Genomic DNA, 25997 nt, shown 5'->3' on the forward strand with positions numbered 1-25997 from the left:
ATAATCAAAGCAGAAATATTTTGGACCATGTAGGTGAATGATTTTTATATCTCTAATTTCAGAAACATTGAGGGGTTCAAGTTCTTCCCTTGACATGTTACTTGTCATTACACTAGGAATAAATTACCCTACCCAGGAACCCAAGAAAAGTGTGTTTTCTTGTAAAGCTTTCAGGGTCCAAGCTGAAATTGAATTGGAGCTATCCAGATATAAGATAGTAGGGAACAGTGAAGACTCTGGTGAACTATTGAGCATACATCTCATCCTAAAAGGGGCAGCTGATTGTCGCTATAACATTCTATACCCTAGGGTGTCTTCTTAGGTTCAGCTAGACAAGCAAACTGACAAGATTACTGTGAATCACATTTGGCATCCAGTTCACCTAGGACAGGACACAGAGCAGGCCAGCAGAGCAGGGCCATGCCTACCCCTTCACTGAGAGTCCCGGGAGTCATCAAACAGCAGCCCAGGACTCTCCTTCTGTTTTCTGAAGGGATAAATAAAGAGCAAAGAATTGAGACTCACACAAGTAAGTGTGGAGTCTCCAAGCTTAGAAAGTCCGTGTCTTAAATCGGAGCCAAGATCTCTTGTAACATGTCCACAGGCATAGCTTCCAAAGTCCCCATGAGGTATAGGCCCAGTGACAAGAGTCACATACTCAGGGAATTCCAGTGCAGCGTTCATTTACGGTCCTCCCAGCCAGATGCAATTTACCAATCCTGGTTCATTGTTACCATAGCAATGTAGCCTACTCACATGGCTGCCAGTTCACTTTTATCGGATTTACACAGTAACAAAGCCAGAAAGTTGACCCAAGGTTAATTTGTCCCTAGAGAAGGAGCAAGGGTTTTGTTAACACTTTACCCACTGTCACCATGTAGGAATACAAGCCCTGTATTAGTAGATATTTCTTTATCCTTTCTTTTAGAAAAGCTAGAAGTCCAACTTTTTTTAAACATTAAGTATCCCAATTTTTAAGTGCAAGTACCCAAGTAAGAGTACTGAACTAGAAAACAAAAGAACTGGGTTCTAGTATTGTGGAATTACCCATGTAGTCTCCATCTATAAAATAAAAGGTTTGCATGAGGTCAACTGAAAAGCTATTTCTATGATTGTGTTACTCTTTCCTAATTGCATAAGGGGAGATATTTCCTGTTCATGTGCTCAACACCATATTAGAAACCCAAGTTTCTCTTTCCTCAACTCTTCTACCCTTCTATGCTTCTTTATAACTTGAAACCAAAGAGTGAGAGAAAGAGTCAAGGATCTTTCAAAATCATAAATGGTTTTGAAAGATTCCATGTCACACTACATTTTATTGGTGGTTGTGTTAAGAATGGCCAAATAAAGCCATTTGGGTGATTGCAGGAAATAGTGTTGTCATTGGACTAGATTGCCCAACAAAGACAAGAGGAGTGATGCTGTCTTTCCTGCAGTTGGAGAATTTAGGCTGATATAATCTGCTTTTGTTTGCATTGTCTAGAGAAGCTGGGTCAAAGGAGAGGTGGACCTGAATTTTTCAAAAAAATTACATCTGGATGGATTTAGACCCTTCGTCCAGTTTTTCAGAGTATACATATGTTAACGTACAGTACAGAGATTACTAGTGTAGAGTTATTACAACCCTAACTGGAATTATTTCATGTTGTGACAACACTATTTCTTGCAATCACCCAAATGGCTTTATTTTGCCATTCTTAACACAACCACCAGTAAAATGTAGTGTGATATGGAATTATTTTATAAATTAAAGAGAATTCTGGGTTATTTTCATTTTTATATTCCTGCCATAATTTCCTCTGCAGTATTATGGAGGCCAAGTCAAGGATTCCCTTCTGCAGCCACGTGATAATAAAATGAACTTAACTCCCATCTTGGCTCAATCATCTAATTGATGATTTGGCCAGTGATGTAGGCATTTGCTTATTTCTTCAAGCCTGTTTGAAGAAATCTTTTAATTTTGTGTGGTTCAGAGACTCTTCATTATATAGGAAAAGATACTATCCATGAGAAAGGAATAGATGGCAATGGCTGTACCTCATGGTTATCAGAAATGCTTCCCCGCTTCACAACAGCATGGACATTTGTAGGAGTTTCATTCTTCCTCCACTGACCACAATATTAACATATGTCACGAAAGAAATGTACCACAGGACATTTATCATGGGGACAGAATCTAATCTTATAACACAACAAGAAGCTGATCAAACATACTGAAAGTAAGAGACTAAAGAATTAACTGGGTGATATTGAAATATATGATTTGAAAACAGTAGGGCCTTTTTATTTCATTGAAACAAACAAAAAAAATACAAAAACAAAAGCCGCCCCCCCCCCACCGCCACTTTTTAAAGAGCATCTTAATGAAGAGAAAATATTGAGCATTCATTCAACATTTACAATATTCTTACTGAGCACTGCTAAAGCCATCTTAAGGACTATTTTTTTTAACAGAAGGGTGATGGAAAACCTTTAGGTGTTTTGAGTAATTATTATGTTTATAGTTTCAACAATCACTCCTTTGGAGAGTATGTAAAATGGACTGTAGTAGGGCAGGAGTGTGTGAAGAGAGATCAGGAATGTGGGCTTTACAGTAATTCAAGTAAGAAATATTGGTGTCTTTGTCCAGGTAGTGGCAAACAGATACTTTGTGTGCTCCCTCTCTCAATCCAAACAAAGAACCTCTCCGGGGGTCCCTATCTAAGGTCAATCCCACTCACTTGCATACTTGATTCCATCCTCTCTCACTCACTCAAAGACTTGGCTCTAGCTATTGTTTTCTCCCCTCTTCTGCATTAAAGTTTCCTTTCCTGCTTCATCACTCCCATCTGTATTCAAACATGCAGCCACTTCTCGTATTGTAAATAAGTAAGAAACTCCCTTGACCCCACTACCCAAATTCTGTGCTCCCCAGTATAGCAAAATTGCACCAAAGAGTTGCCTCTACATCCTCTCAACCAGTCCAGTCTTTCCCCAGAATGCCACACAAAAAGCTCTGGTCATTCGTCCCCAAGGTACTAATTCCACTGGCAAGTTATCAGTTCTCACCTTATTCAATCTATCAGCAGTATTTAATAAAATTGATCATTCCCAGCTTCTTGAAATATTTTCTTCCCTTGGCTTTTGGACTACAGCTCTTTTGGTGCTCCCTTTACTGGCTTTCCATCTGACTCCTTTGCTGCTGCCTTCTCATTTTCCTATCATCTTCCCATGTTCTTAAACTAAACATTGAGTGCTTTGGGGCTTGTGCAGGCCCATGGCTTTAATTGCCTCTTTATACTGATATTTCCAAAATGCGTATCTTTAACTCCCTTCCCTACTAAATCCTAGACTCATATATCTAGTTGCCTGCTCATTGTCTCACTAGGTTGTCTAATAGTCCCCTCAAAGATAATATGGCCAAACCTGAGCATTAGTTCTTCTTCTTAAACCTGCTCCTCCTAGTTTTTCCCAAAAAACTGGGCAACTCCATTCATCCGGTGGCTCAACAAATAGTCCTTAATTTCTTTTTTTTTTTTTTTTCCTTTATATCCCTGTGCTGGTTTGAATGTATTATGTCCCCCCAAAATAGCCATATTCTTTGATGCAATCTTGTGGGGCAGACATATTAGTGGGGATTAAGTTGGAACATTTGGATTTAGGTTGTTTGCATGGAAATGCACCCACCCAAATGTGGGTAATGACTCTAATTGGATAATTTCCATGGAGGTGTTATCCCACCCATTACAGTGGGTCTAAATTAAATCACTGGAGCCATATAAATGAGCTGACGAACAGAAGGAACTCAGTGCAGCTGTGAGTGACATTTTGAAGAGGAGCTACAGCCAAGAGGGACACTTTTGGGAATACACAGGAGCTGAGAGAGTAGCTGCAGATGAGAGACAGTTTGAAGATGGCCATTGAAAGCAGACGTTTCTCCAGAGAAGCCAAGAGAGAAAAAACACCCCAAGAACAACTAAGAGTGACATTTTTGAGGAACTGCAGCCTAGAGAGGAACGTCCTGGGAAAAAGCCATTTTGAAACCAGAACTCTGGAGAGCAGATGCCAGTCACACACCTTCCCAGCTAACAGAGGTTTTCTGGACACCATTAGCCATCCTCCAGTGAAGAGTCCCGAATGTTGATGACTTACCTTGGACACTTTATGGCCTTTAGACTATAACTGTGTAACCAAATAAACCTCCTTTATAAAAGCCAATCCATTTCTGGTGTTTTGCATTCCAGCAGCATTAGCAAACTAGAACAATCCCTATCCAATCTGTTAACAAATTTTGTCCACTGTACCTTCAAAGTATACCCTGCATCTAACCAATTCCTCTATTGCCACCATACTCCAAACCTCCATCATATCTAGCTTGGATTATCACCGATGCCTCCTAACTGGTTTCCCTTCTTTTATTCCTGCCCCCTTCCATCCTATTATTTACATAGGAGCCATGGTAATTCTTTGAGGGCGTAAGTCAGCTCCCAACTCTCCTTTCCTTAAAACCCTCCAAAGGCTTTTATTTGTCATTCGGAAAAAAATCGAAAGCCCTTCCTTAGGAAAATAGTCTCCGCAGGCTGGTCCCTGGTTACCTCTCAGACTTCATCCACCCTCTCTGGACTCTGCTCCAGTCACACACCATTTCCCAGAGACACTAGACATGACCCCAGCTTTGATGGGTCCTTTGTGATTGCTTTGCCCTAGCCTTGAATTGTCTCTCCCCTTGAATTGTCTCTCCCCAGGTACCTCCATGACTTGTGCCTTTCATTCATTTCAGATCTCTGGCCAGTTTCACTTCTTTAAGACAGGGCTCCCTGTATTTCCAAAATAGTACCACTCTCTCCATTTCTTTCAGCACTTTTATTTTATTAATAGCACTTATGCCCTCATGACATAATACTCTTTTTTGAGAATTGTATTTATTAGAAGACTTGGGGAATTTCATGGTTGTAATTTTATTAAAACATGTTGATCTATTTTTGCAGTAAAATTCAGAAGTTGAATGAATGCAAATTGTAAACTCCAGGCTTGCAGTGGGCTATTTTAGGATTTGCCTCCAGGCCCTTTCAAAGTGGGTGTTCATCCCATTTTATGGCTAAGGATACATCAGTGGAAAAGTTTGAAAGGCAGTGTTTTGTATGGACAGGACACTCACCCATATTATATAATTAAGGGGCACAAAATATAATCTTCTTTCCCATATTTATCTGCCGTCAGCCTGTCATCAGGCCTGTCTAATCCCACCATTATCTCCCCTAATGGAACAAACCACAATTATAAGTCAACTAACAATGCTTCCACAGGACTTTTAGATAAAATTACATGGTCTAATGAGCAGTGGTCTATTTATGGGGCGATAAAGTAGAATATGGCTTCTTTTAAAGCACTATAGAGGTTCTCGCAAACCACCAACCCTTAACTAACTTTATTGATAAACAGATTCTCTCCATTCCTTCTTTAATAAATATCTTATGACTGCTATCTATGGCAAGGAGGGCTCCAAGCTGGTAGGCTATTCCCAAGCAAACTCACACCCCTCTCTTCCTACCAGTTGAGTTGTGTGCTTGCCAAGAATCAGCTCTTTTCATCTACAAATCTGTTTATACCAGTTGAACTTACAATGATATAATTTAAATATTATGTAAACTAATGAAACACAAATTCAAGTGGAAAGATTTATTTCCACAAAAACTATGAACTCCTTTTGGAAAGACGCAATAAGAGCAAATAATATTTTATTATATTATTATTATTGTCCTTCAATAGGCAGGACAATTACAAAAGTTTGGTGGGGGGAGTCACTAAACTCTTAATAGAATTCTGTTCTCAGATCATTTCACAAGTGTTTTTAAGGAAATCAGAATTGGAAATGATGGTAGATGATGCATGATGAGTGTAGATTATGTGAAAAGAATAACAATCCGAGTCAATAATCAACTTGAAAAATATCATAAAAAGTCAAGAGGACACATTGGTCCTACATCAAAAGATTGACAAATTTAATCACCCTATTGAACAAAATAAATGCTTAGGATGTAAATATGGCATTTCTTTATGGTTTCTCTTTATAACAACTTTTTAAATTAACCAACCAACTCCAGGCCCTAAGAACATAGAAGAAGAGGGTTTTTATATGGTTTGAAAATAACTTTCAAGAGTAGGGATTGTGGTCCCACTAGAGATGTGTCAAGAGCAGCAAAGGGGGTGAAACACTTAGGAAACTCTTGTGAGATAAGTACAATTATTATCACCATTTTAACAGGAAGCTTAAGGACAGTAAATGACTTGGAGCTGAGCTGTGTTAAGAACTTGTTTATTCTAAGGCTCCTGCTCTTAACTGTTATGTGATAATGCCTCTTCGCTTCTCTTCTACTCTTCCCATTTAGGATCTTTTACAACTCGGCTCTTTTTAAATAAATGTCAGCTAAGGACTGCTGAGCCTATGATATATTTTAATTAATGGTATCTGAATCACTATAACATTGTGATAATAAAAAAGATGTCATTTTTATGTTTCCAATAACCAACTCTTGTTCCTGAAAATGAAGGGGGTGAATACAAGGTGTTAATAATAGGGTGGCATATAAGAACTTTGTATTTTATGCATGATTTTTCTGTATACCCACAACTTCTCTAATAAAAAATGTAAATAGAAAATAAAGGAAGTAGGTGAAGTTCCTTGAGAAATGCTGCATATCAAATTCTCCTCTTGGAGATTTTATAATGCTAAGATTCTACAAAGTCTTGTAATAAAAAAATCTGCCCAACTTTTTTCAACTCAGTATCTCCCAAACATTTTTGTTCACATGCTTGTTTCATCATATAGTGCCTCCTCACATTTGATTTTTGAACCAGTATTCCATGGCACATGTTTTTAAATATTGCTTTATAGAATGTGTACTCACCCATTTTCTTATGTCCAGTCCTGTTCTTATATACTCTCAGATTGTTGACCATATTTCTCTGGTCTGAATCTTTATTGCATCCTTACTTTTCTCAGATCTTTGTCCTACTCAGGAGACGAAAGTCAACTGTTGCAACAGAAGGACTGGGCAATTTCTTACAATAGCTAAACTATGGCCTTGGCACCCATTCCCTTAGAGGTCAATAAGGGGTACATGCAATTCTCAAAGGCTGAATTCTCCCCCTTCTCACCAGGTCTTGGTTAAGAAGCTTATGAAGAACAAAAATGTTCAAACTCCTGCCACAAGCTGAACGAGTGCACTCTAGGTCAGGCATCATCAAAGAGGGTCAGCTAATCAATGCTTACCTAGCAATTTCTGACCTGAAGGGCTGCAGAAATAGTGAAATTATATGTATCTTTTTGCCCTCATAGCCATAGTTGACACTTCAGGAGGTGATTGCTCTGTTTTTGTGAAGCTAGCTAAAAATAGCTGTGGGCAGACATTAGCCCTGGCCCAGCTACAGCCATGTAGCCTCCTTTGCAAGATCACCAAGCCGTCTGTGACTTACTGCCAGTCCGGTCTGCCCTGTGCAAATTCGCAGTATGCTAGCACCTGACTGTGTAATAAGTATCGGTTGAACATTGAATGCCTATGCTCAGAGATTTTATTTAGAAGGCCCTTCCTTCATTCCACCCTTTGCCACTCTTTCTAATCTTCATTACCAGATATTATCGGAGATCAGCTACAGAGATACCCTTAGGTAATGCTAACTTGCCAGAGCCCCCGGCCCCGTGCTCTGTCAGGGACAGACATGACTGTCAGAATGACTCAGACATTTAAAGTGCCCAAGATCACACAGTTCCTGGCAGATCTAGCATTGTGTCTAAAATCTTAGCATTACTTCGAATCTGATTTGCCATTTATTTTAGAGAAATTCTTTTTTAAATATCATAACTTGTCCAGATGAAGAAAAGAGAAATGGCTATTTCCTGCACAAGATATGATGGCATCATTAAGCTTGAGCAGTTAGAAATGTGACACTGCTTTGGGGAAAGCATCTTCTGCAGCATCTTGGTTGCACTTCTGGCTTAAAGAGTTTCCTTCCAAGTTTTTCCTTAGTTACCAATGAGAATATTTTTAAGGTGCTATTTTCTGTCTGTAGTAGGCATTGCAACACTGAGCACTCACAGGCTTCTAGATAACATGTTTTTTAGTTAAAATGAGGCCGGGTAGAAATCTGGGGAAGAGGAGTCAAAGCAGAGAAGCCAGAGATGCGTTAGGGCAGGAGCAGAATTAGTGAGGGTCAAGGAGAGGATGATATTTATTACAATTGAGAAGGAAGAATTTTTTTTTTCCAGAACTTACCATACAGTTGGCCATTGAATGCTTATTAAGATTATATAAATAGTCGTCAACACTATGTCTATTTGTCTAATTATTATGTTAGTCAGGATGTTTCTGATCACAAGTACTAAAATCCAACACAGATGAGCCTTTTACAAAGGGAATTAATTGTCATAGATTTCCCATCAAATGCAACCAGATTTAAATTCTCAAATGATAGTGTTAGAAATCTGTCTATTCTTCTCTTGGCTTTGCTTTCCTTAGTCTTGGCTTCAGCCTCAGTCTGTCTCTAACCCTATTGTAACCACAGCAGGAATAATTTCAGCAAAAGCTTCAAAATTGACTTACATGTGCCCCTTGAATTATGTGCCCATCCTCAACCAATCATGGTGACCGATGGGTGCTGAATAGAAAATGCTGCCTGGGCAGACACAGGACATGTGCCTGTTCCAGAAGCCAGAATGGGGGTCGGCCTCACTCAGAGGCATCTGCCAGGAGGGGGAAATGTTTATTGATGAAAAGTTGGGATGAGGCTGTCAGGAGAGGGGAAGTGAGGCCACCAAATACAAGAGATGTCCAGTTGTCGTCTTATTCTAAAATATGGTTATGGTCCAGGATCCCATCCCAAATGAATTATTTCAAGATAGAAAAAGACATATATGATGTACCCCACAATCTGCTTCCTGGAAACATGAGCAGGATTCAGGAAACCTGATTCCCCTGGAGCTAATATCCTTGCCATAGATACCCAGCTATATCCCTAGTGCTTGGAAGGATGCCTGGGACGTAGTAGAAGCACCCTAAATGTTTGTTCAATTGATGATTGAAAACTAGACATTAAGAAAGACAGCATTTTGGTAGCTTCTCCTGGGTCTTATTTTCCATTTAAGCCTGCTGTAGTCAGTCCCTGTACCTCAGACATACATGTGGTCACCAGTGGGAGCAGAATCAGTTAGTCAATGCTTGTCCACAAAAGTCAGGCACAGACATCATCTGCCCTTACTTAACACAAGAAGACCATGGGATATGAAATGGATGGGAATGATGGAAGTAAGGATGATTTGCTTCATGCATGCATGTGATGTATGATAGGGGTTCACCCAGGGTTCACAAAGTCAGGTATCTCCAAGGACCAGAGGGGTGAGGATGTAAATAAATAAGATAAAGAGTAAGATAAAGCAGCTAATGTAGAGATCTATATGTCCCCTCCAAACAGACCAAATAGTGCTCACGTCAAGCCAATTATTGTTTTGAGGAAATATAATCCCAGTATTGCACAGTCTTATGGCCTTTCAAGAGAAGCCATGAATATGGATTTTTAAAGTGAAATCATTCAATTTTTGAATGTTAGCAATTAATTTTGGATTTTTATATGATAAGCATGAGAAAAAGAACACAACTATTTTCCAGACCTGGCCAATGGACCATCAGCTTGAAATATCTCTTCTAAGTGCTCTCTTTCCATTTATTTTCAATTTCTTAAAAAAAAAGACTATTATTCATTGCCTCACAAATAACAGTAATGATCCCGTGTATTTTGTACATTTTACAGTTTAAGGTAGCACAGGTGGTTAGATTAGATATTATCCCAATTTTACTCTTGAAACCACTGATGCTTTAAGTGGAGGGACCTAAACTTGCACCCAGATTGTGTGAAATTATTCTATGTGCCATGCAATTTCAGATGGTTGCTTTCAAAATTCCCCATCATGTACTCTTATTTATTATTTATTTAGATGAATTCTTTCTCCCTTGTATCAGAGAAAACTGAGTTTCTCAGTTTCCCATCATTCCTTTCTGTTAGTCAGAGGGGAGAAAAAATCATTACCTATGCGAAACTATAGAAATAGGTTTGTGTATTTAGAAGTAATAAATGCAATAACTAGGAAATTTAAATCATATAATATTTTCCATCTTGTCAAAGATGCATAGATTTTTTTTTTTCCAGAGGGAACTTTTAACTAAGAATGTGTTTAAATCCTCTTGGCATGTTGGAATAATCATTAATGTTTACAGTTGCTATAGCAACCAGAAATGCTGGCAATTGAGTAGGAAAGGCGCCTGAGAGAGGAAGATAAGCTGTGTCAATTATTGAACATCTGTCAAACATTTAACCAATTTAAGGTGACAGGCAAAAAGCAAGAAATCGAAGATGGGTAAAATGTATGTTTACTAGCATTCAATTAAGAACATCAGTTTTGTATTGTTTTTGCCACCATTATGGAGAGATAATTAACTTACATTTTGATCCACACAAAGGAAGTACTTTCTATGGGTAAGATCTGGTTGCATGTGTAATTTTTTATGCTATACTAATATTAATCCCTCTCTACTGGATATTACTTTGCAGTTTACTGAGCCTCTTTGCACACATTATTTCTTTTAATCTTCATGACAACACACCGAGTTTAGTAAAGTAATATCCGCATTTTACAGAAGCATATACTTAGGAGCGGAGGGGGGAACAAATACGCTGGAGATCATGTCTCTTCATTCAGGGCTCTCCTTTCCCCCATCATAGTCACTACCCTTTTATGCAGAGGCACTGCCCTAAATATTTGTTGCACATGTCTCCAGTACCCCTTCTTGGGCCCATGGCAGTCATCACAAATAAATTGTAATTCCCTTTCCCTCAGTCTCTTGCATCCTCAAAACACAAATAGCATTCCAAAGAGCCAGTACTAATTAGGCAGAGCTAGTAGTCAAGTTGGAATCGATTTTGCAATCCCTGGTCTATGATTTCTTACTTTCACTGGGTGCTTTTATTATTTACAAATCGTTTTCACATGTATGGTTTCATTTGTTCATCAATCCTGTAAGCTGAGAGGTTGTTATCCCTTCTTTACACATGAGAAAATCGAGGCTTAGAGAGAGAAAGTGATTTGACCAAGATCACAAAGTTAGATGTAGAATATCTCCTCACCTACTGCCTTTTCAGCTATACTGGCATCATATTTACAAGAAAAGAGTAGCAGGAAAAAAACTAGGGTCCTGGATTCAGTTCTGTCCTGGTCACTTACCAACTGAAAAAATAAAAATTAAAAAGAAATAATAAAAGCATAATGCTTCTCTAGGTACCAATCCCTGCTTCTGACACAGGAGAGTGATAGACAGATTTCTTCAGGATACTTTCCAGCCATAATATGCTAGAATCCATAAGCTCTAAGTATGATTTCACTGTGAAGTTTCTCAAAAATAGCATTTGATTATTATCTGTCACACTTAAGCTCATTATTACACCCCCAACTTCTCTCAGAGCTCCTCAGTTTCTAGAAAGTATGAAGGTATCTTCATTTTAAGTTATGCTTTTGCTACTGCTGATTATTAGCATAATAAGGGTAATAGCATTGAACAAGTGGTCAGGAGATATAATTTTCTGGCCTAGTTTTGTTTAATGTTAAGTTTCAATTAGTCGTGTTTTTTTCCTCTGTTCCTTGCTCTCCTTTTCTGGAATGCAGATATTATTACCTTCTAGGGATTAATCAAATGAATTAATGTAAGTGAAAATAATTTCAGAAAAATAATGTACTATACTAAGGTAAGATATCAGTATAGCTTTATTAATCATAAATCCTGAGCTGATCTGTTAATATAAATGGATGATTTAGAACAGATCCTTAGAATGAATTTGAATGAATATATAATTCATCAAATGATTCTATTTACCATCTTTGCTAATTAACTAACTAACATTTATTGAGTATTAGTATGTGCTGCGCACTGTGCTATTAGCACTTGGTCCTCTCAGCATCCATATGAAGTATAAGTATTACTTTCCCCACTTTTCAGATGTCAAAATTGATTCTTAGATAAGCAGCTTGCCAGAGGTGACATGAAAGTGGCAAAGCAAGGTTTCAGGACAAGATGACCCAAAATACTAGGGTCCATACTTAACTAGTTGTTGAAAATACTCCTAAACCACCTGAGGTGAAGATATTTATTTTCAAAAATACAACACTGACTTGTTTAGAGGTCAGACAAGAGCTGTGATCATCAAATTTTATTTCTGTCCTGAAATTTTTTTCTTCATATTGACTTTTTTTTTTTTGCTGCAAGCCCTTAACTGGTTTTTTTGCTCTGAAGAAATTACAAGTATCATTAGTAAGAAGCCGCTGTTTGTAAGAACCAGTTATTCTTAGAACAATTTTAAATGGTAGTGAGTAGGTGGGAGATTGGTATACAAGTATCTTCCAAAGGCCAATCTGATAGGACTCATGAATAATGGTGAGAAGAGGTCATTACTAAATGGGGTAGGGGAGGTATGATAAGTCTTTCATAGGGAGAAAAAGAAATGACAAGGGTTTATATTAGTTTAGACTTTTTATTATAGAGGACAGAAACCTGGTATCCACTTGGTGGGGGGGAGAAGATTTCTTGATTTAAAACAAAAGCAGTTACATGAAGAGTAGGAATGTTTCCTCAGAGTTTATTTTCTCCAGGAACTTAAACACCATCCATACTCACTCTGTCTACTTGTCAGCTCTGTCTTAGCTTCATCCTCTCAGACTAGCTTTCAGTACCACATTAGAAAAAGGAAAGGGGCATTCTATGCTCACATCCTCCAAGTCTGGAAACCAAAGGGGAAAGAAAAGATCCGATTTGCTCAGCTTGATTTTAAAAATGCTGATTGGTCAGGCTTGAGTCATATCATCCTTACAGGACCAATCCCTGTGCCTTGGAAGATGAGGTAACATCTTTGGTCCACTTAGACCCATCCCCATGATTGGATACCATGAAAACCAGCTAAAGAAGCATTTCTAAGAACAAGAAGAGCCCTCTTCTTAGCAAACCAAATAATAAAATCAAACTTGTGGAAGTCAAGTGACTAATTGAAACTTAACATTAAACCAAGCTTTTGTTTGGTCCTATCCACCAGTTCTCAAGGCAGATTTAATCACTGAAATCAGTGAATATCTTTTTCTGTTTTCAAAGGTCCAAATAAAATGAGAGAATACCCACCTTTTGGGAAGGGCAGATCCATTTTTAAGAGTAAGGAAAAGCTTTTTTTACTGGTTTTGCTTGAGCGTTGGCAACATTCAGGGAAGAAGCACTGGAGGAAAGACATCCTGGTTCATTTTGCAGATTGGTAGTTTCTTGGCAAATATGATTAACAGTAAATTTGTATTCCCAATTCAAATGTCAATTTTATGAATTTTAGACCATGTTTTAAATTGAGGAGGGTGTAGAATTACTTAGTAACTTGGAGAAAAGGCTTTGTATTCGTGGCTTGTGTGGGAGTTGAGTACATTGCTTGAAAGCTTGCTAACCTAGTCATATTACTGCTTGAATCCTTATAAATTGTAAATAATTGTATTTTAATTGACACTTTTCTACCATTTACTCAAAATTTTCCACCACTCCTGTGAATCCATTTCAGTTCCCACATTGGGTAATTCTCTCTTTTTTCTCTTTCTTCCAAGAAATTGCTTTACTAAAAACGGTAAAGCAGATTTTGATTATGTTATGACAAAAAATATAAATTTTATTAATGTTGATTGTGCAGCCCTTTATTAGGATGTCTTTAATGTGGGTGATACAAATTAGGATATTCAACATTTAACTGGTCACCTAGTTCTGTGAAATTCTGAGCATTTGCTGGGTTAGGCATTGTGGCATGGAAAAGCAAACAAAATTGCCATAATCCCTGCCACAATCTTCACTGCAGTATTTCAGCAAAGGGCCTGGGACATCAGTCATGATATCACCTCTGTGTCATCTTGTCAATAGCTCAGTCAAACTGAAGGTTGCATTCGAAATGGTTTCTAGCACAGGAAAAGAAACCTTTGCCATGGTCTCCAGCAGTGTCTGTTTTAATCCCAAATCTAATTCTGCTGGTTCTCACTGTGATCACTCAACTTTCCTACATCTCATTTTCCCTATCTTTGCAATTTCCAAAAATTTTGTAGGCAACAGATGTAGTAATGGATGTAAAAATCTTTTGAAACTGTAAAGAATTAAACAAGTCATGGTTTTGCTGATGTATTTATAAGACATAGCCTTACCTAAAGATAGATGGCAAGATCTGGCTCACTGGACCCAATTCTACCTTCCCTTGTGAATGGAGATATTTTATTCAGACCAGGGGTTACTTGAAATCTGGCCAGGTTGCACTGGTCTTATCCAGTAACTCAAATTATTTCATCAATGTCTGTCATTTAGTCTAAGTTAATGTCCATGGGCTTACCTCTTGACTTTTACTGAGTCTTTAGATATTTGAAAGACTGAGTTAGTCATCTTTCCTCTCTGCCATTTTGTAAACTCAGTAAAATGCCTCCAAGAATCAAGGTAAAAGGACAGGAAAAGACTTTTAAGAGAAAGGGTTTTGGCATTCTGATTTGAAACATACTAGTTGCTGATTTTTATAGATTTTTGTTGTTGTTGCTCTCCTCTCATTTCAGTGATTTTGATTTGTCATCAATGGCCTGTTGAAAATATATGCTCCCTTAAATATAGGAAACTTCCTTCTGACTAGCACTGATGGCCTAGAGTTCCGTAGTATATTGTTGTTCCAGGAAACTCCTTACATTTGGAATTTCAGTTCACTTCAACTAATGTTTATTGAATTGACTGCAGAAAGTGAGGGACAAAAGTGAATCATAAATCATGTGTTCTCCTGCATATGCACTCCTGACCGCAGGGAGTGCACAATTTGGTAGATGGGGAAGAGACAAGCAATCAAACCATCCAAATGTAGAAAAAACAAAATTTTAATATGTGAAATAATGTGTTAGGTGCTATGAGGCAGAAAGGTAATAACTGATTATTGAGGAGAGCCCATGTGTATTTGCCATGCTGTATGCAAAAGGTGTGGTTGAGATAAGCAGAAGTTGGAAGGGCATTCTGAGAAGAGAAAATGCACAAGCGTGGTCAAAGAGATTGTAAAGTACGGGTACGTAAGAGGATCAGCAAGTTTTTTCCCACTGACCTAAGCACCCCTACTGAGCAGTACAGACCTTTCTTGAAATAAGAATGTTAGGTGAGAGGGGGAGTGCAAATTGTAAAACAGAAAAACTAGAGCTCTCTGTGTAAAGCAGCGATAGGGTGGGCACAGCCCTCCCACTGTGCCTTTCTTTGCCTCTGAAGGTGACCCCTGAAGGAATAAGTATGTATCAAAATAATAAATTAAGCCATGATGCCCCTCAGCCTCTCTAGAATTTTGAAGAGCCTAATTTGAGAAATACTCACCTAGAATATGGATTTATGCAGAGAGAATAAGTAGTACGCTAAGTGCTTTAGTTTCCCATAGTTGCCATAACACAGTATCACAAACTGGGTGGCGTAAAACAACAGAAATGTACTGTCTCACAGTTCCAGAGGCTAGAACTCTGAAATCAAGGTGTTAGCAGGGCCCTGCTCCTTTTGGGCTGTAGGGAAGAATCTCTTCCATGGCTTCTGGCCAAGCAATCCTTGGCATTATCTAGTTTGGGGCAACAAAACTCCAATCTCTGCCTCAGTCTTCAGCTGGCCATCTTCCCTGTTTGTCTGTGTGTGTGTCCAAATTTCCCTTTTATTACAAGGATACCAGTTATATTGGATTAGGACCCACTGTAATCCAACTTGGCCTCATTTTAACTAATACCTGCTTCAGTATATTTGAAAATAGTGTCACACTCATGGAACCAGGGTTAGGACTTGAGAATCTCTTTTTGGGGGACAGAATGCAACCCGTAAGCCTAGATAATTTGGGGTCCTGCTATGGAAGAACTTGAATACTAGCCTGATGCATTTAATTTAATCCAGGAGACAGTGGGACCCACAGAGGACTTTTCTGTGAAGGAAGAATGTGATTCAGAGCTCCCTTTTAGCAGGATTAATCTGGCAGTGTTGTGTGGGTTAATCTGCAGTGGCAATTTGAGACTGAAGTTGTCAAAAAAGCAGGATGTTTTTACACATTGACATGTAATGGTGAGGTGGGCACGCAGACAAAAATCTTTAGGAATGAGAATTCACAGGATTTGGACACAGATCCACACTGGATTTGTCCTTCCCCCCAGCCATAAGAACCTTACTCCTTCCTAGAAATTTATCTGCGATCTTGCAGAAAGGTGAGATGATGGGGATATAACTGTTGAGCTGCATGAGTTTTATCTGATTTTCTTTGGTTCTCCCACAACCCGAAGAAAAGTAATTTTCTTTCTTGAACTGTGAATTGGACTCTGATATGTATCTCTTTAACTAGTGTGTGTGTCCACATTGTCTAAAGTAGATCATCAGCTTCAGCCCTTTGGGTGATTGTGGACCTCACTAAGTTTGAGAACCACCGGGACTATGGCCATCCTGCTGCACTATCCTGACCCCTCTTGAGGTCTGATGTTTGAAAACTGCGTGTTTAAGACTCAAAAACAGCCCCAAATCTGGATGTCCATTTGATTTCCTGTTTTTAAAACATAGGGACACTGTAAAAGGCACACTCATTTGTGCAGGCTTAATCCATTATGTGTCATCACTTCACAGCCTCTACTCGAGACTCTTCACATGCTAACAAAAAAGCATACTTTTCTTTTTAAAAAATATATTGTTTTTCTCCCTAGCGCATGAAAAGTTTACTGACTCCAGGGTTAAGCAGTATTTGTCAAACTTTTTTTTACTTTTTCACTGGGTACATTTCTGAGAGCAAAGCAGAGTCAGTATCTACCCCCTGGGAATCTGGGAGTATATCCTGAAGCAATCAGATAAGTACAAGATTTTGTTGAAGACTTTCCATTTACCTTTAAAATTCATATAAATTTTATATCCTATTCCATCCTAACCCATATTTGGCCAGCTGTCAAAACAATGTGTTAAATTGCTTTCAAGTTAAATCTCCTAACCTCCACCCACAAATTTTTAAGAAAATCTATACTCCAGAAAAATGCCCAATTGACCCAATAAAATACAGGCAAGAAAACAAGAAGTAACACATGGGTAGGGAGAATGGTAAGCCATACTCACAAGCAATATTCAAAGACCGCATATATGATGAGAAAATGCCCCTTTTGCCCTCTCACTTTCCACAGCAAAACTGCCACATTCGAGTGACCAAATAGCATGTACTAAATATATCATTCAGTGACTTGGGTTAGCCCTTAGTCAGAAGGCTTATGTTTAGAAATGCTTGCCACAAATTTGGGTGAGATTTAGCAATAGGCTTTATCTAATCCTTGTCTCATATGATCACCATTTCATTTTCCCACAAAGTCAATATCGTGAAGATAGCAAGAAAGCTCAACTTGGTGTGCCAACACGAATAGATTGGAGTTAGCTGCCTGAAGCACTGTGTTGAGAATGATCTAACACTGTGCATCATCAGTTATCAATGTCTGCGCTATGTGGAGCAGTGGCGACTGGTGGTCCAAGTGGCAGGTATATGCCACCCCTGTGCTACTTGGTGCCAATAAAGAGTGGAAAACAGTGTCTGGGTCTGGGTGAACACCACTTGAGGATGGGGGCCTGTCTAAACTAGGTTCTCAGGGCCGCGGAGTATCCACAATAGGGTCCTCTTGCCTACAGCCATGATTTCAATCTCACTTATAAAGGGTCATTGCCATTGTTATATGTATTAAATATCAACAGTCTGTCTCAACATTAATAGAAGTACCATTTCCATCATTTCAGAGATTTCAGCTCCTGTCCGATACCTCCGTCTACTCCTCTGTCCCACATGCTTTCCCAGGATGACTGTTCATATAGTGCTTTATAATTTATCATGTACTTTCTTAATATAATTATAGGCTTCATTTCCCAGCAGCCAGAAGTCTGTCTAGTCACTCTCTTCTTGGGACATCTCTCAAATATTTCATACAGCAACACACTCTTGTTCTCTCTTGCTACCTGTTTATTGAGTGTAATCACTAGTGCTATACAGTCTTTGATGTTCTTGGTACAATTCTTACATTTTCTGGAATGATTTTAGGTGACTCACAATTTATAACCTCTTCCTTTCCCTGAACTCAGAGAAACACAGACAATGTATCAATCCACTTCTAAGCATATACTTTTATTAGGAAAAAAACACCAGCAGAATATTTGAAAGTTTATGTTAATACATTTGCTGATCAGTGCAATCCTTGGTTTAGACAGAAGTAGTATTATTTTCATCATCGCTATTTTTCAGATGAGAAAACCGAGTCATCGCAATTACTTTTCAGCTGATAAGCACTGAAGCTAGGACTCAGTCCGTGTCCCTTGACACCATACCCAGGGATCTTCCCACTGAGCTGTGCTCTCTCTCCCTTTGCCCAGACGCACCAAGAACTGATTCCAATCTCTGTCTTTCTGACTGCTCTCCAGCATTTGCTAGCACTGCTCTCCATTCCAGCACTGAACTCAGGGCTTTTGTACATGGCTGATGCTTAGTAAATGTTTGACCAGTAAATGAGCCAATTAAAGTATTCTCATAACCCATTTCATGTATAGAATAATTTAAAATACATTTTTCACATCTACCCTCGTGGAATCATTTCTCAGTTTAAATTCAACCTTACCATACTGTTTAGAAAATAAGATATATGTGGCTAAAACTACCTAAGATGAGGAGACTGTCTGACTCTCATGTTCTTCAAATAATTTATGAAAGCCAATAGTTTCCTGACTATGAATTGTATTAGCCTCTTTCTACAGAACACAGCATAAATCAAATGAGTAACTGTGTTGAGATCTATATATGCATGTTTATGTGTGTGTGTTTTCTAGTTCTGGACCCTGCCAATAGGTACATATGTGACCATTAGAAGTTACTGGGTCTCTTTGGATATCATTTTCCTCATTTGTCAAATGAGGATGTTGTATTTCATGACATACATATAGAATCAGGGAATTTTGATGCTGGAAGAGAATTAGAGATCATCTAATCCTATTCCCTTATTTTACAGATCAGGAAAACTGATCTTTTCTAGCTCTAAAATAATTGCTGAGAGAACATATGGCTTCCCGAAGGAATCAGTTTTTTGAATGCAGAGGCTACTCCATAATCCCATCTAAGCCACTTACTGAATCTATGATCCAGTCATGCAATTTCTTTAAACTCCAGTTTCCTGGTCTATAAAATTGAAGAGGTTAGACTAAGGATCCTTTCTGATTTAAAACGTTGACACCTTTGATAACTGCCACCATTGCTTCTGTGGGTTGGGACTCAGAATGTAATGAAGCACAAATATAACTCTAGAAAGAAATTAGACATCATCTGGAACAAGTTAGCAGCATTTGTCAGGAGGACTCTAATCATTGAATGAATTTGCTCAATGAGTACCTGAATTTGAAAATTGCTTGATTGGCATCCTCCTTTAAAAATTAGTAATCACACTTGCTTTGGGCCAAGGATATGGAAAAAGAAATCCCAAAGAGAGTGAAGTTTCAATGTTCATTTGCAGTAGATTTGGATGCTACAATAAGATCAGAAAACCATCACTAGCTCCTTCTGCCTTGATTATTACATTATAACTAGTCTCAGTATTTTTCAACTGAGCATCAGAAGCTTCACAATCTATTTAATACTGCATTCCAAGTATCTGTTTACTCAGTTGTTACAAATTGCCAATGGGACAGGAACTGTCTGTCACTTCCAGAGCAATTAGTGTGTGAAAACTTATCAAAAGAAATCTGTCAAGTTTGAGTAAGTATAAATATTGCATGGAAGTCCCACAGGAAATCAAACTGAGTGGGATTCATTTTTGCTAGTTGCAGCCCATGAAAATTTACTTTGTTTTTTAAACTTGGCTTTGTTTTTTAGAATGCTGATAGAATTACATGTAACCCCACGGATTAATGTTTTGATCTGATAAAATGGATGTTGGCTCTTAGGGGAAAATTGTATTGTCTGTTGAATGATAGAAGAATGCTAGCTCTTTACTTTCAAATGTAAAGAGCTTTTATTGTTCCTAGAAAGAGCACTAGAACGGGAGTTTAACTAAGAGGGCTAAATTGTAGTCTGCTCTGCCACCTTTTGACCCTCTGACCTTACCCTTTCTGGGCCTCGGTATTTCTTATCTTTAAATGAAGAACTAGGACAAGTAGCCTGTTGGGGACTTTCTGGCTTTACTAAATAAACTGTTTTTGTCTGCTCTGATGTATACATTATCATTACATGATTTTTCTCATTTTCCTTCCTGATTGTCTTGGACAGATAAAATAAAATTACAATGTGTTGAGTGGGTATATTTGCTGTGAAGAAAAATCAGTTAATATCTTGGTTGGAGATTTCCCCAGTTCTAGGCGCTCAGCATTTGCTCCCCTGATCTCACCAGTGGAGCAGCCAAGGCTTTTTGCCTGAACTTAACACTTCAGGGCTCAACCAGAGTGTCAGGTGTTGAACTAATGTTAGCATCGTGAGCACTAGGCTGTTATTGGTGACTGTTGTTTGTTTCTTTACATGGCACTGAAAATTGTTACAGTGTTATATTATTACAATAACTTATTACAACTTTAATTCAACTTTTTATTGTTTTCTGTTAAATTTTATTCAATGCCACTTAATGATATTTGCAAAAACAGAAGTAATATGGCTAGTAACCTTTATATTGAAGTCATTGTATCATTTTGTTGTTTCCCGAACTAAGTTTTATGAACCATTAATAGATCTTTTAGGGAAAAAAACGTGTGTGCGTGGACTTGGGGGTGGCTTCCATGATCAAATAAGTTTACATTCTTAAACACTCTCTAAGCAGTATCAGGGACATTGGCATGTTAAAATCTCTTGCAAGTCCTGAAAGAAAAACAAAATTTAATCTCTTTAACTTGGTGTAGTTCGGTGCTTCTCAAACTTGTTTGTAATGTTTTTAAATTTGTGAGAGGTAGGAGTAGAGAACCTCTATTAACAGAGAATTAATATTTCAAAGAACACAGTATGCAAAATGCTGTATCTTACTCTTAAGCTTGTTTTCATCTCCAACTAAAGGAGTAAGCCACTTAAGTCACAAAAGCAGTGATACCAAGTCATTAACTGATTTTTAAATAAATAAAAGGCATGTTAATTGATTTTTTAGCTTTTAAAATGATTTATCTGGTGAAATGTAATACCAATAATAATAACAAACATCTGTATAGCCCTTTGTAGATTTCAGAATGCTTTTACATAAAGTAATCGTCACTGCATATCTGCAGCACATTTATTATTAGCCTCATTTTAGGAATTAAGGAGTTGAAAGTAAGGAAGTTTAAATGACCTCCTTTATATCATACAGATTTGAACTCAGGTCTTTTGAGGGGTTTCCTCCAAATAAGGGGAAAAAAGAAAAAAACAGAAACCTTTTTTCCATATAGTATCTATATGATTTCCGGTTGCTAAACCAGCCTTCCCCAACCCCAAAAGAATTAAGAAAGCTCTGTGGCCACTAAGTAAGGGGAGCAGCTGTTTTGAAAAAATGTCTTCAGGAAGAAAAAATACAGTTTCATTTATTTAATCATAAATCTCCTTGGAGAGAGGTATGGTTTGATTAATAATGTACCGGTAAATTACTCTCTAACTTCTACCTGGTGACTTTGGAGATACTAATTTATACTTAAAACTCCCTTAAAGCTAATTAGGGGATAGACAGTGTTCTCCTCATTGTTCATATGAGAAAACGTAAGATGCTGAGAGATTACTGGGTTTGCCTGAAACTCAACATACCAAACTGAATAAGTAAAAAGTAGATTGTCTGCTGTGCTGTTTGTTAAAATCCCCTGTTTTTATGGCTACCATACCTGATTATATTTCTTTGTGACCTATTGTAGGGGCTTTTCTTCCCCCAGATTTTAGTTTCTTGAGTAAGTAACTAGCTTGCTGGGAAGTACTTGCTTGTTGACACTGACTATCCTCTTGACATCAGCATGGGGTTACTTATAATTACATGCACATGTGTAAATAAAATGATTAGCTATTCTCATATAAACATAATTATATCCACCTAAAATAGTGCATGTGGAAATGTTGTAATCCAGTGATAAAGGGAAAGCAATCTCCATGACTCTCCTTTGTATGCAAACAGTGGAATATTAAAGCAGAAGATATTTCCTGTTGCACATTTACTTGTTGAGGTCAATTACAGTTGGGACTCATAGAAGTATTAAACTACAAAAAAAATGCCTTTTACAGTAATTAGTGTTCTCTATACAAAGCTGAAGTAATCTTTCTGCCATTTTTCTAGTACGCTCCGTACATTTAAACTTTAGCCCTGGTTCCTATTAAAGAGTGACCTAAAATAACCCAGCCAACTAATTCTGAATCAGAAGCTCCCTTTGCATCTGGTTGCACCACCCTCCAAAAGTAACTGCTGAAGATAAAGTGGGGGTACATTGGCTAATGAGTGCCAGTGACTAATGTATCTCTTCTCCAGCTTTCGACAATTCTGGAGACTACACTTTAAAGCAAGAAAGCATGGAATGCCTGAGGATGAAGAAATTTGAGATCCTTGTAGCACGATAGTTCACTCTTTGTCGTTTAGGTTTCTTCACTGAAACTGAAAGTTTTGGCTCTTGTGTTTATTCATAAAGCATTTACCTAATTCTTAAGAAAAACACAGAATTTCAAAGGAACATTTTCATGTATGACTGCTTAGTGCATTCATCTTACTGACATTTTGGGGGGAACAAATGTTTGTGAAAACAGTGCTCTTTGACCACTATCTCATATTCCTTTATGGATATAATACTCTTTAGCTACTATTTTTTCATTTTAACTATTTTATAGTATGCGATTTAGTAACATTAATTACATTTAAATTGTTGTGCTACCATCATCACCATCCATTATCAAAACTTTCATCGCCCCAAACAGAAACTCTGATAAGCTGATTTTTTTAAGTACTGATTTACATTTTGGAATCAACCAACCAGCCAGTCAATATGTATTTAGTGAGCATTTCTACAGTATTAAACCACCGTCTCATTGTAGTGGAAAAGGAGTTCAATCTCACAAGTAAGAAGAAAGTAAAAATTTGAGTTGAAAGTAGGAGGCATTGCCAGAAGACTGGATTAAGACTCATGGATTCTGTTTCTAACTGGGTCTAGCAGTTCAGATTAGTTGCTTAGTTTCTCTGTGCCAACGTTTCTTAGTTAGAAAATGGAAAACTATAAAATGATAATGGAACTGCAAAGTGCTATACAAGTATGTGGCACTATGATGCACTATAATGATTATTATCTATAAAATGAAAGACATGATCTAAATATTTTCTGGGGTGGCTTCCAGCACCAAGATCTTAGATTCCCTGGTGTCTATAATTTGAGCATTAGCTCAGTAAGTGTCGCATAGTGCTTGGCACATCCTTAGCAAACTATAAATGCATATTCTTTAGACTAAAGAGGTTTGGGTATCTCTTAACCAACTATCAGTGTACTGTATAGTTCTCTGGAAATAAAAGTTTTTTGAGTGATGGTGGGAAGATGGGCATAATGCTTTCGGGAACTGTTGATTGCTTCCTATTTATATTTAGCATGCTGAAAAAAGGATCATCGGGCAATCTGGTTTGAATTTCTACCATTTCTTTCATGAGTAGAGTATATTTCCCATGTGCCAAAAGTCATTTGCGTAATGATGCTTCCTTTTATTTTCAGAGCTGAGCTATGCCTGGATCTTCAATGAATACCCTTCCTATCAGGATAATCGCCGGTTTGTTTCTCAAGAAACTGGGAATCTGTACATAGCCAAAGTAGAAAAATCAGATGTTGGGAATTATACCTGCGTAGTTACCAATACTGTAACAAGCCACAAGGTCCTGGGGCCACCTACACCACTAATACTAAGAAATGACGGTGAGTTTTCTGAATAATTTTGTGAATTCTGTTGTTTTGCTTTTTTTTTGGGGGGGGGGGGTGATCACAAGATGAGTGTGGAAAGATGGTATGTTATTGGTACCCATATTTTCTCCACTAATATAAGAAATAAACCCATGGATCTATTTTGGAGAACTAATTAGAAATCTAATTGGTAATCTCAACAGGAAAGGAATGTGGATTTAGGTGAATATAAATGACAAAGGAATCCATTTCTTGTTTCTTTCCCACTAAATTGTGTACAGGGGCAGGATGAAGTGAAAGGTTGAACAATTAGCTCATTAATCAATTCTGTGTAATTTACTATTCAGGGTTTGGAAAGATGTTTTAAATTATCCAAATAACTTTTGGATCTACCATTCTGAAGATATAGTTCCCACCACAGTGAAATACGGGAATACTTTTGGGAGAGATTTCAAGCAAATATATCACCTTAATCACTTAGATAATGACGTAGCAATATATGTAAATCACCGTGTGTTTTTTAAAGACAGTCTTACTGAACTGTCTGCCAAGTATGCACTCTAGTTGCTCGGTGCCTTTTCCCACCCTGGATCTTTACACGTTGTGCCCTCTTCCTGAAATGCTCTTCCTGCCCTTGGTCCCAGCCTTTCACTCAGCTGATAATGGGCCTTTCAGTTTCTTCAAAGATATCACTTCCTCCAGGAAGCCATCTCTGATTGCCCCCCCTTTACCATACTGTATCAGGAGCCTTCTCCATAAATTCCAATAAAATTCATTACTGTACCCACAAGAACTCTCAATTCTGTGTCATAATCACTGATGAGCATCACTGTCTCCCTTACTAAAAGCTTACCTTTTTAAAGGCACATGTAGTACCTGTTTATTGCTATCTCCTGCCTCTAGTCCAGTAGCTGGTACATAGAAGCTTTTCAGTAAATACTGGATGAATGAATGAATGAATGAAAAGAAAGATATAATTAAGCCCTTCAATAATTTCCTATATAATAATTTAAGTAGACATAGTTTATGTGCTTAGGATTCTACTCTTTTCAAATCCATTACCCGTCTGTGACACACTTGATTGTCCATTATGAACAGAATTTCTTGATCCATCAAACAGATGTGGAAACTGTCAGCCAAGATCATTAATGGCAAGCATTTGTTGGACACTTACTGTGAGTTAGGCACTGTGCTCAGAACTTTATATGGACCATCTCATTCAAATCCCAAGCAATTATGTGAGGAATGTCCTCTTTTATACCTTACAGATGAAGGAATTGGGGCTCAGACATGTTAAATAATTAATCCCAAAGTCACATAGTTGGTTAATTATTAATGGATTCCCAGCATCCCCATCTGGTATCTTAACCCCTCACTACTCTTCTTTTCATTATACTATATCACCTCCTCCCAGGTATTATACAAGGAAAACGTGTCAGGTTTCTCTTCCCTTGTTTGGCTTTCCTTCCCCTGTGTACTGCCAGTGAACTTTGTACCTGACTTCCCAGAACAGGATTTTATAGCCAAACCCGCTCTGCAGAGAGGTTCTGAGCAACTTACCACATAGACCAGACACTAGAATTTGGGGGGAAATCCTTTAGATTTCAACTGTTCACTTATTTATCCTTTCACTCCACAAATATCAGTTTAACACTTGCTGTGTCAGCCACTGTTCTCTGTGCTGGGGAACGGGGCCACGGAGGCCCCCATCTCATGGCACTTACATTCTCATGGGGGAAATCAACACAGATAAACAGACAAAGGCAAGCAGATTGTTTCAGGTGATAATAAATGAATGAACATGATGAGGTAGAGGCTCCATGGGGTGGGGAGTCTGCTTTAGTCTCAGAAAGCCTTTCTCAGGACATGGCATGGGAGTTGAGACCTGAATGATAAGAAGTCAGTCCTGTATAGCTAAAAGGGAAGTGCAGAGTTAACAGCACATGTAAAGGCCCAGAGGCCTGAAAACACTTGGCATGCCAGGGGAACAAAGGAACCAAAAGAATTCATGTATGGTTGGAGCAAAGTGAGCAGGGTAGAGAGTGGTTGGAGCTGAGGTTGGAGAAGGAGTCA

The 25997-nt window shown here is 38.1% G+C and overlaps 1 protein-coding gene across 5 annotated transcripts in view; it reads left to right on the forward strand.

Moving 5' to 3' along the window:
* CNTN4 (contactin 4) overlaps positions 1-25997 on the forward strand; it is an 824548-nt gene that overhangs the window by 594867 nt on the left and 203684 nt on the right. For all 5 annotated transcript variants that reach the window (XM_037800525.1, XM_037800543.1, XM_037800528.1 and 2 more), the window contains one exon: positions 23742-23939. In XM_037800525.1, the coding sequence (XP_037656453.1) occupies positions 23742-23939 (198 nt within the window). The remainder of the gene's footprint in view (positions 1-23741; positions 23940-25997) is intronic.

Source organism: Choloepus didactylus, chromosome 1 (genome assembly GCF_015220235.1).
Source record: "Choloepus didactylus isolate mChoDid1 chromosome 1, mChoDid1.pri, whole genome shotgun sequence".
NCBI lineage: Eukaryota > Metazoa > Chordata > Mammalia > Pilosa > Megalonychidae > Choloepus > Choloepus didactylus.